This window comes from Carya illinoinensis, chromosome 12, assembly GCF_018687715.1.
Source record: "Carya illinoinensis cultivar Pawnee chromosome 12, C.illinoinensisPawnee_v1, whole genome shotgun sequence".
Lineage (NCBI taxonomy): Eukaryota > Viridiplantae > Streptophyta > Magnoliopsida > Fagales > Juglandaceae > Carya > Carya illinoinensis.
The window spans coordinates 20,810,686-20,828,861 of record NC_056763.1 but is presented as its reverse complement, the minus strand read 5'-3'; the positions used below and the strand labels follow the sequence as shown (position 1 = coordinate 20,828,861).

General features: G+C 36.4%; 2 protein-coding genes and 1 long non-coding RNA gene across 6 annotated transcripts; 1 reads left to right on the top strand and 2 right to left on the bottom strand.

The window, feature by feature from the left end:
• Positions 1–810: 810 nt before the first annotated feature.
• Positions 811–16,680, bottom strand: LOC122289094 (SWI/SNF complex component SNF12 homolog). Of its 3 annotated transcripts, none has more exons than XM_043096028.1 (3): positions 16,435–16,680; positions 2,278–3,805; positions 811–1,283 (listed from the first exon to the last, which is right to left on the bottom strand). In XM_043096028.1, exons 1-3 carry the CDS (start codon positions 16,481–16,483, stop codon positions 1,211–1,213), a joined length of 1,650 nt encoding a protein of 549 aa, XP_042951962.1. In that variant the 5' UTR covers positions 16,484–16,680; the 3' UTR covers positions 811–1,210. The 3 variants fall into 3 exon arrangements, with proteins under 3 accessions (XP_042951962.1, XP_042951960.1, XP_042951961.1); XM_043096026.1 differs by lacking the exon at positions 16,435–16,680 and adding an exon at positions 4,338–4,497 and having other exon boundaries at positions 2,278–4,214; XM_043096027.1 differs by lacking the exon at positions 16,435–16,680 and adding an exon at positions 4,329–4,483 and having other exon boundaries at positions 2,278–4,214.
• LOC122289095 (UPF0235 protein At5g63440) lies at positions 5,416–17,100 on the bottom strand. Of its 2 annotated transcripts, XM_043096029.1 has the most exons (8): positions 16,956–17,100; positions 12,821–12,987; positions 11,851–11,965; positions 11,364–11,517; positions 10,800–10,896; positions 6,729–6,817; positions 6,558–6,626; positions 5,416–5,657 (listed from the first exon to the last, which is right to left on the bottom strand). In XM_043096029.1, the coding sequence occupies exons 2-8, from the start codon at positions 12,933–12,935 to the stop codon at positions 5,598–5,600; spliced, it is 699 nt and encodes a 232-aa protein (XP_042951963.1). In that variant the 5' UTR covers positions 12,936–12,987; positions 16,956–17,100; the 3' UTR covers positions 5,416–5,597. The 2 variants fall into 2 exon arrangements, with proteins under 2 accessions (XP_042951963.1, XP_042951964.1); XM_043096030.1 differs by lacking the exon at positions 16,956–17,100 and having other exon boundaries at positions 11,851–11,957; positions 12,821–12,960.
• A 499-nt stretch (positions 17,101–17,599) lies between these two features.
• On the top strand, positions 17,600–18,007 carry LOC122288894. Its single transcript, XR_006236047.1, has 2 exons — positions 17,600–17,740; positions 17,855–18,007. It is a non-coding gene; the product is annotated as an uncharacterized LOC122288894 (long non-coding RNA).
• Positions 18,008–18,176: the final 169 nt, after the last annotated feature.

Here is an 18,176-nt window from a genome sequence, read left to right as displayed (position 1 = left end):
AAACCACAACTTGGGTTCAAGCTGCTCGATCGATCACCATGGCTTGATAGTTGACAGTTATCTAACTAGGGTTCAGACTTCAAACTCAGCTAGCTAGCTAAATAGCTAGGTATCAATTTCATCTCATCTCATCTCATCTCATCTCATCTCATTTAATCATTATAATTTTTCCAAATTTTTATACAAAATAAAATAAACAATTTAACTTTTTCAAATTAAAAAATAATAATAAAATTAAAAAATCAACTCATTTCATCTCAGTATATAAACCTCAACTTAATTTCACAGATTCCACGCATCATAGTTGATTGGAGCAGATGTAGAGCATGCCACAAATGTTGATTCGGCCTCATAATATTGCGGATCATGATCAATCTATAATAATTACTTGGAGGCCTTCAATTAATTTGCTCAGCCGCACACGAACAGGGTATGGAGAATTATAATCTATGGAAGGACGGATCAGGGGGCTACCAATCAAGATTCATAAACATAGAAACATAGAAATAATTCTTGATGAGTTCATAGCAGGTAGGGTATGGCTATAAGATCAAGGGAACCACCAATTATTTTGAATAATCATATAATCCCAAAAATATAAAGTCTCGCACATGCTACAATGCTCCTATAGTAAATATAAACACGTCTATATGGAGCATAGATAATGGCATGCAAGATGCCATGTCTCCGAACCTTATGCTTCCCGGCTACTGGTGGTAGCTATGTCGCATTCGTCAGGGTACATATATACATATTGATCATTGCGGCGAGGACAAAGAAAGACCAGTAGCGAGGGACTGAAGAATTGCATTTATGAAATAATTAATATATTCAATACTCAAAAGTTGCAAAACTACTACAATTTGTTTCCTAATCAGAGTAGCAAAAAATACTGACATCCAAACGTCTGCAACCTTGAGCAGGACAAGAAGAGAAAGAAACACCTCCATTATTAACCTAATACATTGCCAAAAGCTACAAGAATAGTCTTTCTCCAGAGCATATCATACATCCCTTGAGAGGGAAAAAAAAGAGATCAAGCACAGAGGGAAAAGGAGAGGAGAAAAAAAGAAGGGGGGGGGGGGGGGAAGAGAGAGAGAAAATTCATATGCCCTTATACTCACAACAACATAAGCTGCAAGAAAACAATAGGAGCTGGGAGATTTATGTTCGAAATATTGAATCGCAAACAAGATGCTAACAATCATCCTCACTTAAGTATTCCGGGAGCATCAGTTCCAGCAGACTTGCGGTTCAGGTAACGAATGACGGCATCTTCAACCCTGAAGATTTCACCAAAATGTAAAAGGAGATTAAGAAGACATTTAAATCAGGACAGAAATCAGGTGGGACTTAACATTAGGGTCACATTGGACAGTAACTTCTTTGTGGCAATACCATTAGTCAAAGCAACTTTGAATGGAAACTATGATGAAAACAATATCATGGCATAAATTTGTGTTTAGAATGGATGAAAAGCATAGAAATCAAAAGTGTGCCCAGTGATCAGTAACTAACATTTTTATCAATGAACTAGACCTGCAAAAGTTACAAGAGTTGCATACAACACTGGGTTTTTTGTCCATTCCAGCACAAGTATGCTCTCTACGTTAGAAAGCCACTAACTTTCTGCAACTGTATCAACAAAGAATTAGGACCATCATGCACCGGTTGTACTTTGGTGATGTTAGTTTAACCCTTTTAAAATGAAAAACAGATTTTAAACCCCTTTCACGCTCATGTCACATCAAGGTACTGCAGAATCTTTCAGCAGGATAAGCACTCTGCAACATTTTTTGACAGGAGCAAATGCAAATAGGATCTTAAAAGCTCATTCAATCAGAGATACGTTTTAGGGCAAACCAATGATTGAAAGGATATGATAGTTGGTTACAATCCTTTCTAATGATTTTCAGATCATTTCAAATTCTCTGCAACTAGAGAATACTAGTACCAGATGGTCATTTCTATATGGATCAGATATCCAATGGGAAAGGTGGGTAAAATTATATCAATCATCCACGAGATTAATAAGAAACACTGTTCCAATTTTATTTTATTTTATTATTATTATTTTTTTCCCCCTCTTTTTGTCTCTCTTATTCTCTAACCAATAGCATCCAAAGAAATAAAACCAAAACCAAACTAACAGAAAAGAAAGAAAGAAAACGAGCTATTCCATTGGCAGGCTTTATTTTGGGTAAAGAAGCTACTTTCTACCACATTTATACCAACATAAAAATGAAGGAAATAACCATAAACATAACATATGCTTACCATGGTTGATTATAGAAATCTGAATGGCGTTCTTTTTCGGCATTACGGCTAGCATCTCCAGCAGCAAGCTTTAAATCTTTGCTCTGAGAAGCAATTAAAGCGTTAATAAATTCAGCCGGAGAAAGACTAAATCCAAGAAAGAAAGCCCGCCTCCGACGACTCTCGTGGATCTTCTTTATGGAAGCACAAATCAATTCATCACAAGCATCAATCTCTTTGTGCCGTTCGGTATTTTCCAAGAAAGCATTCATTTCCTTCTCTAATTGAAAAGGCACATCAACCAGTACATCATAGCAAGTAGTTCCAGCAGGACAATTTCCCGAAAGCTTGATTTTATGCTCCAAATGTATGGGTGGTGGGGGCGTCAAATGCTGTGATATCTTTTGTGTAACCATGCCAAATTTAATCTTCTCTTCCCCAAACACTTTCTGAAGAGGTGGATCACAAAAAAAGAAGGAAGGATCATTAGGATTCTGTAACTTCCTAGCCTTCACATAGTGCCAAATTGCAGCAACAATTCTTGGGCGGGTCTCTACCTCAATTCCAAGAACTTCACTCAGAGCAGGGGAAAGTTTAAACTTCTCAGGCACATAGTTCATTTCCAGTCTTATTATCGCGGTAAATTCCTTATCCCCTTTTTTCTTCACCTCAAATCCCTCATTAAGAACAGGCGAACGGGCACTCTCCCATAAAATTACATGGTTACCTGGATAGAGGCTCTGATCCAAGTATATGGTAATTTTCTTGAAAAAGGATGAGAACTTTGGGTATGAAGCGCTTGGTTTCTGCACCACTCCAGCCACCACAGGATCCTTTCCATCTTCCAATATCCTCCCTATGATCTTAAGTGACCAAGAAGGAGGCTCTGCATCCTTGTTCTCAGGACTTGCTTGTGCTTGTGACTGATATGTGAAGGTGTTAAAAACATAAATCCTGAGTGTTTTCTGAACACGGGAAGGGTTTTTAAGTGACTCCTGAATGTCAATCTTCTTTCTTGCCAAAGCAGCATCAACCCGAGCCTCCAGTTCAAGCATTTGAGTGTAAAGAGCAGACTCTGGTAGAAGAGCAGCTACTTTGTCTGGTATTTGCTTCTCGGGTAGCTTCTGTTTCTTTCTACGAACAGCAGGGGTCAGCTCCATGGTCTTGTACGGTGAACCTGTGTTGGCATTGGATGAACCAGGAGGCCGAGAAGGTGGCTTTTGAGAACTCCTCTTGGCACTCCCAGTACCAGGCGTCGAAACAGAAGGTGACGGGACACCTACATTACTAGTATTTCCAGGATGCAACTGGGGAACTGGCTGAGCTGGAGCTTGTAACTGAGCTTGGAATTGGACATGGACAGCCTGAGCTTGTGCCTGAGCATGAGCCTGAGCCTGAGCCAGCGCAAGCGCCTGAGTTTGAGGCTCAGACAGCTGGAAGTGGCCTGGGAAGTGAGACCCACTTTGTGTTTGAGGTTGTGACTGAGATAGAAGATGGGTTTGGTGGTTCTGGTTCATGGGCATAGACTGTGGAACCGTCCCAGAATTACCAAAAGGGATTGGCGCCCCAACATTCTTCTTAGTGTTATTATGATTCATTGAAACCGTTGTATGACGCCACAAATACTTCAGGGAACAAGCTACGGCATCAAAATCCACAAAAACTTCCCTTGCGTAAGCATACTAAAAGCGAAGATTCAAGCTATCTTTTGCCCCATTAAAATTTCTTCCATATTTTCAGAACTTAGGTATTTAATCGAGCATGAATCGTGAAATTTCCTAAATCCCAACACAGAATTCCCACACAGCGTCGATTTTCGTATAAACCCTTATTTTTCGGGAACCCTAGTTTCATAAGAAAACCCCAGATCTTCAATCCAAAGTTGAACACATTGAGCCCAAGACAGAATTCCTTTGGAACTCCAGATATAACATAAATCCAGCCTTCAATTCAAACTACTGCTTCGATACAGAGACGAAAAAAATCACGAAGGAGTATACGAACGATAGACATGAACATGCGTATAGAATTGGAAACACATGTCAAGAGTAAGCAAGACGACGAAAACGAACCGTACGTACAAGTTCTTTTCTCCTTTGCTTTGAGACCGCCAATGAAGCCGAACTGTTTCTCCTTCCTCAGCTCCCTGTCGCTCTCGCTCACTGGTATTTGTTCAATCGTCGAAGTTACGAAAGTACCCTCCTTTAGATTTACAGGCTTCCGAGACCCAATTGAAATTAATATGGGGCCTTATTGGGCAACCTTCACTTCTAAAAACGACCTAACATCTTCGGTAGATTAGGTAGCTGCCCGGGCCACAATCGATTTAACACAGCGGCCCAATAAAAAATGGTAATGAATTCAAAATGATCAATCATTTCGTAAATGAAATATTAAGGCCCTCATGGGCAGCCTTTACTTCTAAAAAAGCCCAACATCTTTGGTAGGCTACTCAGCTTTGACACAACAGCCCAATCAGAAAATGTAACGTGTTCAAGATGACCAATCATAGCATATTGCCATATATTGGCACGTAAGTGACAATTTACTCTTTTTTAAAATATTCGATACCATTAAAGAGGAGGAATGACAAAATTGCAAATTGCGTCTATACATAAGAGATTCATAGTTCATCACAAAAGAAATGACTCTTTGGGCCATGATCACTGATTAATACTAATATTTGTTTTTTGATGTATTAATTAAATCTAATATAATAATAAATGAGAAATTATACTTACAATTGAGAATGTGTAAACGCCATATAATCACTTTGAAAAAAATAAATAATATAAGACCTACATAAAAAGAAAATTAATTTTTTAATAACAAACCTAACTTTTTTCAAAGCGACTATACGACACTTGGATACTTCACGACTATATATAACATTACTCATATTAAAAACATGATGACTAAGAAACTTACCCACAAGACATTGCTCCGCTCATGAAAAGAATAAGGAAACTACAAAATGCTTGAGCAGATTGACTCATTCATTTTTACAGAATCGTGTGACCATATATATAGATTGGCTGACTCAAATAAATAGATGGATACGGTGGAGTAACTTGAAAGCTGTTATATTTATCTTGTATATGGGTATGGTATTTTACCATCTTATTTGAAAATAGGTGGAGTCGGAGGGAAGGGAATCCATTAAAACTGAATCAATCAGAAGCCCTTAAGAATGGTAAAGTACAGAGACAGAAGAATATCAGACTGAATGCAAGTTTAGTCTAAAGTAGTACATATACGTTACAAGGAAGCTCATAACTTTCTTTTTTTTCAATGAAATACAATCAACAATGTTGTAATTCTCAAACCCAATATAAGGAGTTTCAAGGTTGCACGGCTTCCAGGAGTTTCTCATATACCTGCCTAGCAGACAGATCTTCCACCTAAAACAATCATCAAAATATTATAGACTTGGCTCATTGTCGTCTTAGTGAACAAGTTTAGAACAGGTAATATTTATAAGACAAATACTATAACACTCCACCATCTTCCCACTCCTATCCTCTACTGTATTGGTGTGGCCTTATATCAACCTTTGTTGTTTTGAAAAAACAAAGATTGATCTTATGGTTAATCGACAATGTCACATCAGCACAATGTAATGAAAAGTAGGATGAGAGTATAGTATATAATATAATTCTATTTGAAATGTGCCTTACACAGAACAGACTACAAAATTGACAAAACAGAGTGCATGCTTCTAAACTAGTATTGGCATTAAATGGTCATTAAGGGCCAAATTCACACCAGTTGAGACAGTTTACTGATTGAAGGGTACACCTCAACTACGTAAGCAGTTAAGGAGTGTTCTATAAAAATCGTGTGCATAAGGGTCTTGCCAATGCTGCTATCCATTAATGCATGTGGCATTACCCATAAAAAAGTGTTATACGATTGATTAAAAAAAGGAAAAAAGCAAAATACAATTAGTAGAAAAATACTTTCATCCTTGAATATCAGGAAAAATAGAGGGAAAAGGGAGAGAGAGGGGGGGGTGGGGTGGTGGTAATAAACGAACTTTATGGAGGATAGGAGTTTGTGGGGCACGAATGAGTTTTGCGTTATGTCAATAAATTGCCATGTGAAAGTCTATAGCGGCCAGAACAACGTATGCGAATATGTGAAAGTCACACAGCATCTAATGTCCAGAACGGAATATGAGTAACAACATATGCCAGCAAAGACACACCCACACTCTTGCATACAAACACTTGCAAAAAATTACCTAGCATAACAAATAAAGTAGAAAACTTACAAACAAATAAACAACGGGTTCAACTTACCACAAGGAGTTTCGATTTGTTATTCCACCCTCTCTGAAGAGTCATCTGGCTCAGTCTCAGACCCAACACCTGGGTACAGGTGTCAAAAGCAATGTGTTTATGATTAACTTGAAATTTAAGCAAAAAATGTGGAATTGATTTCCGTTGCCTAAGATAAAAAAAGATGCATACTTTGCCCATGAATTCCAAAAGTTCATTGTTAGCTTCCCCACGGGCTGCAGGTGCAGCTACAGTAACACGGACATCATCCGCATTCACTCCTGGCATGAACCATGAGAATTACCAGTTAAATAGCAGTGGTTTTGTTGTTATTACAAATTAAGAAAAAAATTGGGATTTAGGGCAGGAGAAGTGAAAGGGTAATATGTGCAAGAGTACCAGAAAGAGCAATTATGAATTTCTTTGTTCTTTATCATACTGTGTATATAAATGAACGAATGTAGAAAGGCAAAGCAAATATAACTGCACGAGTAAAAACAATTTCATAATAAAGATATGAATAGTTTTTGCCCAATTAGAAAAACATATTAAGTTGATAAGTTGTCCGCACAAAACATTCAGAAAATATTGGTGAAGCCCTTGGAATTTGAGATAAAATCCAAGCCATAGTGCCTGGAACGGATGCGTGTTCAGCAATGGTCCCTGGAAAACTGTCTCTTTTAAAAGTTCTACTTCATACGCCTTTGTTACTCATCAACTTTTGTGAGAAATACTATTGAAGTGTCAAAACCTGCGCGTTGCTCTAATAAGGAACCTCATAATAATTTTAAAGCTAAGGGCACCAACTAAATTAAATTCTAACGAATTGAACTAAAAAATCCAAACTTGCATGCACATTATGAGTCATTAACTGTCAACAACTAGACCATTCGATTAAACATTATACGCAAAGATTATAGGTGAATTCTGCCGGCATAATATTAAAAGATATATTCTTAATTCTGGATTTTATCATTCCTAGTCACTCCAGCTGGTGTGTCACGTTTTAAATGGCTTTCCAATCACCATTTCATCTATAAAATCATTTGAAATATACCACATCAACGATGACTAGAGAGGATAAAATCCAAGATGAATGGCATTGCTCTTGTAACATCCCGATCCCAAAAGTGTAATTTTTATTATTTTTTATTATTATTATTATTAATATAAATTTGAGATATGTTTTGAAATAGATTTTAAGATGATATTTGTTGTTGATTGAATTTCATCCCCTATCCCGAACTTTTATCCCGTTAGTTTTTTTTTAAGTTTGAATATGACCCCTGAATCCAAACAAACTCCTAGCTCCAAACTTTATCCAATTTATCCTCAAGACTCACGGCATCTCCCTCTCCCTCATCTATAAAAATCCCATGGGACCTTCAGTTTGAAACACAAGAAAATCCAGTTGACACATAGAGAAACTTACTCGTGCAGCCCTTCAACCAAACAGCTGCCACCGTCGATCACACAGAGGTTGTCGGAGCACCACCCAGGCCGCCCAGAACTCGCCGGCAAGGCACCCACGGCCACCTCGTGCCGTTCCTAGTAAGCCCATGCCAGAATCCTCCTCCTCTCCTCTCCGTTTGACAGTTCTCTCTCTAACTCTCTCACTCTCTCTCTTTTGTATTTCACCACCATTCTGAGAAGGCCAGGGCGTTGATGGTCACTTCCAACCACCCCAGAGCTGCCGTTGCCTCAGCCTCCTTCTCTAGGTAAGTGTCACACGGCTTCCCTCTTTCAAGTGCAGTTCTTTATTCATTTGTGTTTTCCCTTTTTATTAGTTATGTTTCAGACTTCCCAAAAAGCCCCTCCAATGCTTCCATAATCACATATATGCCCTTTGACCCTTAGCCTATACCCTCCTGGACCAGATTCTTTATATTATAATGGCCTTTGGGCTTTAAGCCTTTCGACCAAGTGGTTTCCTTTTAAGGGTGTTGGGCCTAGTTTTTTTTAATAAACCTATTAGGCTTGGTTTTATCTGGACTTGTTTATTTTGGGTGGGCTTGTTTTGCTATATTTCAGAAACTGTTGGAGTGTTTTAAGTGGACTGTTTTCTTTAATTGAGCCTTGGGCCTTCTTATTTTTAAAAGATTTTAAGCATATTTTCAAGTGTTCTTTTATATTGTTTCAGCCTATTACTTTAGTTAATATTCCATTAACCTTTAAATAAATTTTACAAAATTATTAAGATATATGTTTACACAGAATATTAAGTAATATGATATGAGTTTTGAATAATATTATTTTATGTAATCTTTGTATAATTGAATATTTATTAAAACTATCTCTTTGGTATTATTTTAAGTATTTAGAATGCTACGACACTTTTTTCTAGAAAAGTTAGTAACGATTAGTGGCTAGTATAGGTTACGAGCTACAACGTGAGATTGTGGAAGCAGCACTAAGAGGTAATTAGTATGATCATATAATTGTATGTGTACTATAAATTTCCTAATGGTGCATGAAAATATGATGTTTGTCTACACTAGGCTACCAGCTAAGTCAAGGTTAGATTCCTTTCACGATCTTTGATGAATTATGACATTATGCTCGTATGAATGAATTTGTTGTTTAATGGAGTGAATGATTCTAAAATCATATGGAAGCCATGAAATGTTCATGTAGTAATTTAAGTCAAGCATGCCATGTAATAAAATAGCCAGTTTATGTATGCCATGTTCATGTAGTACTTAGATCATGTATGCCATGTTCATGTAGTGATTAAATCATATATGCTATGTAATATCATGAAGTATTTTCAGATAATGTATGCCATGGAATGTTTATGTTTAGATCATATTGTGCCAGATACAAGAATATGCCATGTATAAGGATATGTCATGTTATGCTATGCCATGCTAGAAACGTTCATGATATTAAATAAGTTCTCACGCATTATGAAAGATAAGATGTTAAAGGGTGACATAGACCTAAGCGTGTTCACCACAAGCTATGTTAAGACGGTGCCACGGACCTAAGCATAGTTCACCATATGATTAAATGAAACATAGACCTAAGCGTGTTTCATTCCAAGTTATGTTTTGTTAAGGATGACACAGACCTAAGCATGTTCATTACAAGATATGTTAAGGATGATACGGACCTAAGCGTATTCATCACAAGTTATGTTAAGGGTGACACGGATCTAAACGTATTCACCACAAGTTATGTTATGCGGTGCCACGAATTCAAGCGTGGTTCCACTTATGTTAAGTGAAACACGGACTCAAGCGTGTTTCACTTCATGTTATGACAAATTATGGAGTGCCACAGACTCAAGCGTGGTTCACCATATAATAAGTGAAAAACAAGTTAAACAAGTAATTTATGTATTCATGTTATATGTTTGCCATGATTATGTATATATTCACTCATGTTGATGATGAATATGCATGCTATGAAAATCTGTGAATGATATATGTTTGTTTGAAGAGTCTTATCAAAAAATTAAGTCTTTTTAAGTTATGTTTGCGGTATGATGTACTATTTACTTAGTATTCGACTCATTTTTGTTTGTTTGTTTGTTCTTTGTTCTCTTCTACGTTTAACTGTCACAAACGATGATTGTTAAGGACATAAAGCTGGAGGACCAGGAGTAGATCTAGTACAAGGCTTAGTTTATTTTGTGATTTTTGGATAAAAAGTCAGACGTAGGGTTAGTTTATGTTTTTATTTTGTGGCGGATTTTTTGGCTTGCTGGCAAGGTGCAGTTGGAAGTGGATGAAGTACAGAGGAATGGAGAATGATCGCCCTATGCTTATTCTAGTGTTTATGGCTTGAGAAAAATGGGAAGTGTTTTGAAGATCGTGAACGCACAAGGATGGAATTTAGGGACTTTTTCTTCAACACTTTAAACTCTTGGGTGAATAATCTTTTGAGGGATATCAACATTTGTAATGCTTTTCCTACTGTTTCTGCTTTAGATTGTACTTAGGTTTATTCTTTTGTATACTACCTGTGTACTTGGGCTATGCCTATTTACTATGAATAAAATCTCTATTATCTATCAAAAAAAAAAAGTTTATGCTTTTATTTTACGTTTTCATTTTATGTTTTAAAAAACAGTTATGTTCAGTTTAATTAATTTTTTCAATAAATGAGATATTTCAAGATATGAATCTCTTTACCGGCCATTATATTATGTACGTTAGTAACATCTCTATACTACGGGAACAGGGTGTTACAGCTCTAATATTAAATGTTAAAATTTTTGTTCAACAAGAATGCATGCCAGATAAAATAATGTTTTGTTACTTGTGATTGCTGAACGTTGGGCACGATCTTCAACTTCTATAGCAACTTGAACAAGTCCTCCTTCTAACTGGGATATACAGGGTGGAACAGGAGCATCCTGCAGCACATACCAAAAACGTGGATAAGAAAGATTTTTTTTTTATTGGTATTGTGTGTCTGAGAACAGCATCCCGACTAATCCTGGGGGTGTACACGCCCTCGGCAAGAAGTTTCTTGCAAGTGCACCTCGAGTAATTCGAGTGGAAAGTACAAGCAGAACAAGTAGAAACAAATATATGCATATGGAGAGACAAGGTGCTTGGCCATCCTGAAAGGGTGTAACAGCTAATGAGAGAGAGAGAGAGAGAGAGAGAGAGAGAGAGAGAGAGAGAGAGAGAGAGAGATCCTATTACTTGATAAGTATGAGACAATGAGCTAAAACTTATTGATTGGCATGCTCTCTGACAAAAATAGTATAAGGTTCAATTATGTTTTTATATTCAAGTCCACCTATCAGAAAAAAATTTCTATATTCAATCTACAGATGATTTTTTTTAAATAAGCCGTTATAACCATTTCTTATACCTGTGGGTTAGTTTCGGCAGCAACTGTACTAAGTGAACCATCAATAACATAAATAAAAGAAGCAGTTTCCAGATCTTCTTCTGAGCGGTAGCAGACAAAGAGTTCACAACCCATACAGTTCATTCGGAATTGCTTCTCCAGTTTCCCTTCACCCCTGGATAAGAAAGATCCACAGCGTAAATATGAGATTGAATGCATGCACATTTATAACTCAAAAACCACTCGATGAAAATGATTATTGGTTCATAAAGACAATGTGCTCAGTTGGACAAAACAAGCATCACAAGACACTATCCTGTGTGCCATGGTACAAGTAATAATCAGCCAAATGAACGAAGATAGAAATTTGGCTCTAAATATAGCTTACATTATATTTTAGAATTAACAACTTAAAACCAACAGAAAGGAGCCAAATATTTAAAAAATACTAAAAAAAAAAGGAAAAATAACTATATTGCACAATATTTTTGTTGATAATTAAATTTACCGTTTCAAGAGAATTTTGCCTGCCTCATTGATGTTTAACCTTGCAAGATGCTTCTTCTTGTCCAACACATATGCTTTGTCAGTCTTCCTTTTGGGCATTTTCTGCAACTGGGTATCTTAGAACAAATAAACTTTAGCATCGACTAAAGCAAGTTATACTAACTCTTAAGCACTCCCAACGGATTTTTCACCTTATCCTTTAAAATACATAACTAAAACCCACTTTTTCTATTTTACGTACTGATTCTTACAATATATCATACATCAGCTTATCTATTTTTTCTTCATATCATTTAAATATTATACTTTTTAATACTTTTCCTCCAATAGAAAATCAACAGCAAGAGAGAAACTAATTTAAAATGTTTACAATGATGAATAGTTCCCTCTACATTTAGTGAATTAGCAAAATGTAAAATAAAGAATGGAATACAAGATCCATTGGAGGGCACTTTTGAGAGAATTTCTTTATATTTTAAAGAAAATTGTATTATAGGGCATCCATTGGGAATTTGGGAGTGCTCTTAGGGGGATACAATGCCTAATATGGTCAAAATTATATTGTTTCAATAGGGGCGAGTAGGTAACCTAATCCATCAATCAAATATAATTTGCCTATGAAGTTGTGTTAAGACTCTGAATTTTCTAAAGAGTGAATGTCAAGCTTCTTTTATTTATTTTTTCGAATGTGAATATTAAACATTTCAAAACAATAAAATTCTTTATCCAATTCATGGCCAAAGCCAGTGAACATATATAATACGAGTTAGGGAATAGCTAGTAAATCAATTTGAGTTCATTTCCATTTGATAGAGTTAAAAATGCGAACTACTTTTCATTCAAAAGAAGTAACCTCCATGCCAAAGCGAATACACATAACTTAAGGGGTAGATTACTTGATTTTCCAACAGTTTCTTCGGAACCAAACAGAGAAATAAAATGAGAGAGAGAGAGAGAGAGAGAGAGAGAACCTGTTATGAGGACGTGAGAACCACAGTGTTTGCAGTAATAGACAAAGAGATCGGAATCCGGTCCATCTGGAGCGGCGTCCTCGCTCGAGTATGTATGCGTCGTCCTCTTCGGCATTCCTTCCCCGCTTCTTCCCTCCGAGAGACAGGACAAGTCTTTTGCTTAAAAACTGTCATTTCACGTCTAGAATTAGGCTAGTTTGGATTGAGGGTGTTTTATTTTATCCAATCAGACCATTGTTAATGGATTATACATATGTAAATGACAATTTTGATGAATGTAAGATGAATTTAGATTTTGGCTATTCCATTTACATAAGTATTGGAATAGCTATTTTTTTATTATATAACAATAAAATAATATAACATGAATTTGACTTTAGCTATTCACATCAAATCTCCACATTGGATATCTATTTATTTATAATATAGTAATGAGTAATTAATAATTTAAAAAATATTTAATTTTTTTCATTATTAATTTATTTTATTTTATCATATTTTAATTATTAATTTTTTTTATTTTATCACATTTTACTTAAATAGTTTCAAGTTTGTGAATGTAGATAAAGAGAAGAGAGAGTGCGTTATAAAAAAATAATAAAATAAGTATATGGTATAAGTATATGGTATATGTACAAGAGATATCAAATTTGGTATAAGGTTTACAATTATTGTAGCTAAAAGCCTGTTTTTACAACGCAACAAAAATGATGAAAATGGAAGTTTTAAGAGTCAAATTAAGCAATGGAATTCTTTATGTGTCCCAACTTGGGCAGTTCGGCAAAAGTAACATAGGGTACGTATAAGAGTCGGACAGATTTATTTATTTATTTTTTTTTACTGGCTTCATTCTCCATTACCCTCAGCCATGAAAAATTTACGTGCCATTTAAAGCTTCTAATTCAGCCATTTTATTGCACAGATGAGAGAGAGCCTACAATTCAAAAATTTCCCCTTTTCAAAATCAACTTTTTTCCACTGAGACGGGGGTTTAGAAGTCAGAATATACTGCTAAAAAACTCCATGAAGGTTGTATGAGTTAACAGTGTGAGAATAGTGCAAGCATAAATGCAAGTACAAGGATGTAACATTAATGGAATGGAGGCAGGGGGTTCAATTCTTATCACCAAAAATCAAACTATGCCAAAGATCTTGACTTATTCTGAAAAAGCAATAAAAGATATACAATAAATACGCAGAGTAACAATAAAGGGAACAACTTTTCATTGGAGAATTACCGTGATTCCCCCATCAAAATACACCAAAATAAACTGTTTCTACACCCATGACTTGTGAAAATAACTAATTGCTTTTTTTTTTTTTTCCTTTTCTGGCTAGGACGATACGAGTGAGTAAGTTGTAATACTCTCTAACAGAGGTGATGGAATGAGTAATCGAAGCAGATCTCTGCAACCCACCCATAAAAACTCATAGAAGATAAACAAATAGAACCAAAAAAGCTTACCACTACGGCGATAGAGCTGTGAGATTTGAGAGGCGCAGAGATGATAGGGAGGGCTAGGGTTCTGAAGGAATCAAGGATTTAAATAGAGATTGATAGTGAGCTACTGATTCGGCATTTCGCGACACACCAATCTGGAATGAACGACACATTCCAGACCTTCCGATATTTATTTAGGGTAATGATACCCGTACGTTTTGTTAGCCTTGTTTGGATTGGGAAGTGATCTCATCTTATTTTATCTCATCATTACAACTTTCTTAAATTTCCACATAAAATATAATAAACAATTCAACTTTTTTAAATCCCAATTCAACTTTTTTAAATCTCAAAACAACAATAATAATATTTTATTTAACTTTTATCTTTCATCTAAAATCATCTCACCTCATCTCAGAATTCAAACGAGTAATGGCCACATGGCTTCTAATACTTTATCAACTATTATTTACTACTCGGTCCACGTGGCTTCTATTTTATTTGTTCTAACTTCTGACTTCCAGCAAGATTCAAAATCCAATGCTGAGACTCATTTGCCCTCCGCATCCAAGTTATTTCCTCCACACTCAAAAACCACCGTATACGACAATGAAACAGGGAGGGCTAGGGTTCTGAAGGAATCAAGGATTTAAATAGAGATTGATAGTGAGCTACTGATTCGGCGTTTCGAGACACACCAATCTGGAATGAACGACACATTCCAGACCTTCCGATATTTATTTAGGGTAATGATACCCGTATGTTTTGTTTGCCTTGTTTGGATTGGGAAGTGATCTCATCTTATTTTATCTCATCATTACAACTTTCTTAAATTTCCACATAAAATATAATAAACAATTCAACTTTTTTAAATCTCAATTCAACTTTTTTAAATCTCAAAACAACAATAATAATATTTTATTTAACTTTTATCTTTCATCTAAAATCATCTCACCTCATCTCAGAATTCAAACGAGTAATGGCCACATGGCTTCTAATACTTTATCAACTATTATTTACTACTCGGTCCACGTGGCTTCTATTTTATTTGTTCTACCTTCTGACTTCCAGCAAGATTCAAAATCCAATGCTGAGACTCATTTGCCCTCCGCATCCAAGTTATTTCCTCCACACTCAAAAACCACCGTATACGACAATGAAACAAGACGGTCACTATCACTGACGAACTCTCTCTCTCTCTCTCTCTCTCTCTCTCTCTCCAGAAGCCTCCCTCGCATTGAGGAAAGAGAAAAAAAATGCAAAAATCCAAAATCTAAACTTCTACATCAATCATCTAAGCTCGGAAACAGCCTGAAAAGCTGTGAAAATAAATATGCTAACTAAAAAATAAGCTTCTGAAAATTCACAAATTCTAGAGGACTGATCATGAAACTAGCAATACCATAGATCTTTTTCTAATTGTGGTAGAAGGAGATGACTCTAGGGAGTATGTTGTGAGAGAGAAGCATGGGCTAAGAAGAGGCTTTTAACATTATCCTCCGAGTTTTTTAACATTTCCAATACAGAAATAGTAAGGGAGTCCTCTGATCCCTTGCCTTCTTCAATGCTTGAGGGAGAATGGTTGGAGAATTGGTTTTGCTGGCTGAAGAAATGGTCCGCTCACTTACCTGGGAAAATAGTTTCCCGTGAAGAAATGTAAGGGCTCTTATGAGAAAAGGGGCGGGACTGTTTTGGGCGATTTGGGTCTGAGACAGTGTTCCTACTACAAAAGGCAGAAGGTGAAAAAAAAAAAAAAAAAAAAAGACAGGCAGAGTAGTAGATAAGTGGTAAGAAGTTGCAAGGGAATCATTACTCATAGTCCAATTTTTTTATTCTAATCTAGCGTTAAATTCATAAAAAAAATTGATGTATAAAAAAATAGAATATAATTAATCAAATAAAAGACGTTTGGGAAGTAAGTCCAGAAGTGGATGATCATGACTAATGAGGAGATTAGGTAACCTTTTGACTCCCACGCGTACGTACGCACGTATGAATTGGACATGGACAGCCTGAGCTTGTGCCTGGGCATGAGCCGGAGCCTGAGCCTGCGCCAGCGCAAGCGCCTGAGTTTGAGGCTCAGACAGCTGGAAGTGGCATGGGAAGTGAGACCCACTTTGTGTTTGAGGTTGTGACTGAGATAGAAGATGGGTTTGGACCGTCCCAGGATTACCAAAAGGGATTGGCGCCCCAACATTCTTCTTAGTGTTATTATGATTCATTGAAACCGTTGTATGACGCCACAAATACTTCAGGGAACAAGCTACAGCATCAAAATCCACAAAACTTCCCTTGCGTAAGCATACTAAAAGCGAAGATTCAAGCTATCTTTTGCCCCATTAAAATTTCTTCCATATTTTCAGAACTTAGGTATTTAATCGAGTATGAATCGTGAAATTTCCTAAATCCCAACACAGAATTCCCACACAGCGTCGATTTTCGTATAAACCCTTATTTTTCGGGACCCTAGTTTCATAAGAAAACCAGAGATCTTCAATCCAAAGTTGAAAACATTGAGCCCAAGACAGAATTCCTTTGGAACTCCAGATATAAAATAAATCCAGCCTTCAATTCAAAATACTGCTTCGATACAAAGACGAAGAAAATCACGAAGGAGAATACGAACGATAGACATGAACATGCGTATAGAATTGGAAACACATGTCAAGAGTAAGCAAGACGAAGAAAACTAACCGTAAGTACAAGTTCTTTTCTCCTTTGCTTTGAGACCGCCAATGAAGCCGAACTGTTTCTCCTTCCTCAGCTCCCTGTCGCTCTCGTTCACTGGTATTTGTTCAATCGTCGAAGTTACGAAAGTACCCTCCTTTAGATTTACAGGCTTCGAAGACCCAATTGAAATTAATATGGGCCCTTATTGGGCTACCTTCACTTCTTAAAACGGCCTAACATCTTCGGTAGATTAGTTAGCTACCCGGGCCACAATCGATTTGACACAGCGGCCCAATAAAAAATGATAACGAATTCAAAATGATCAATCTTTTCGTAAATGAAATATTAAGGCCCTCGTGGAAATCTCCCTCGATGGTATTGTGGCACGCCTTTATTGTTAGAAGATAAGAATATAACTGCCCTCATACAATTCTTTACCTGTTATAAATTATCTTAAATTGTATGACCACATTTAGCTAACCGTTAAATGCATAGTGCTAGTCGTCAAATACATAGTACTAGTCGTCAAAAGCATAGTCTCTTTTGTAATCCTATATATATGGATATATTGATGTTATATGATATACAGATCAATAACAAAATCTCCTCTCTCGCTCTCTTTCAATCTCTTGAAACTCTCTTTTTTTTGAGTTCATAACACGTTATCAGCATGATTACTCTCCGTCTCTATCTTGCTCCCTCTTCTCTTCTCCCAACTCCATCACGTTTGACTCTAGATCAGACGAGGATCTGATGAAGTTTTCGTAAGCAGCTAGCTAGCTCTTAGTCTCCTCTGCTTCGCAGGCCAGGTATGTTACCAGCTACCAGTTTCATATTGAAAAACCATATACATACACAATCCTTTGAGCCTTTTCCTGTTTGTTAATCTGCATGCGCACCTCCTTTCTCTGTGTTTGGAATAGATCTTTCACTTCTCGTGTCCTTGCCTTTTCTAGATCATTATTTATTTGTTGTTTCTCTGATCAAGCATAGAGTTGAAAGTTTTACGTTTTATGGGTTAGATCTTGTGAATCTTTTCTTAGTTGTCAGGAAGTTGCTTAAGCACCTGTTTTTGATGCTCAAGGATGTTTATATATTTCTTTAAGAATTGGATTTCAAAGTCTATGTTGAGTTGGAAAGCGTCTTTGTTATTTGATGTATAAGCAGGAAAGGTTTGGTTTCGTGTGATTCTCATGGTTGTATTTTTTTGAATTGGGTCAACTTTGGGATAGTTTTGGGGGTTTA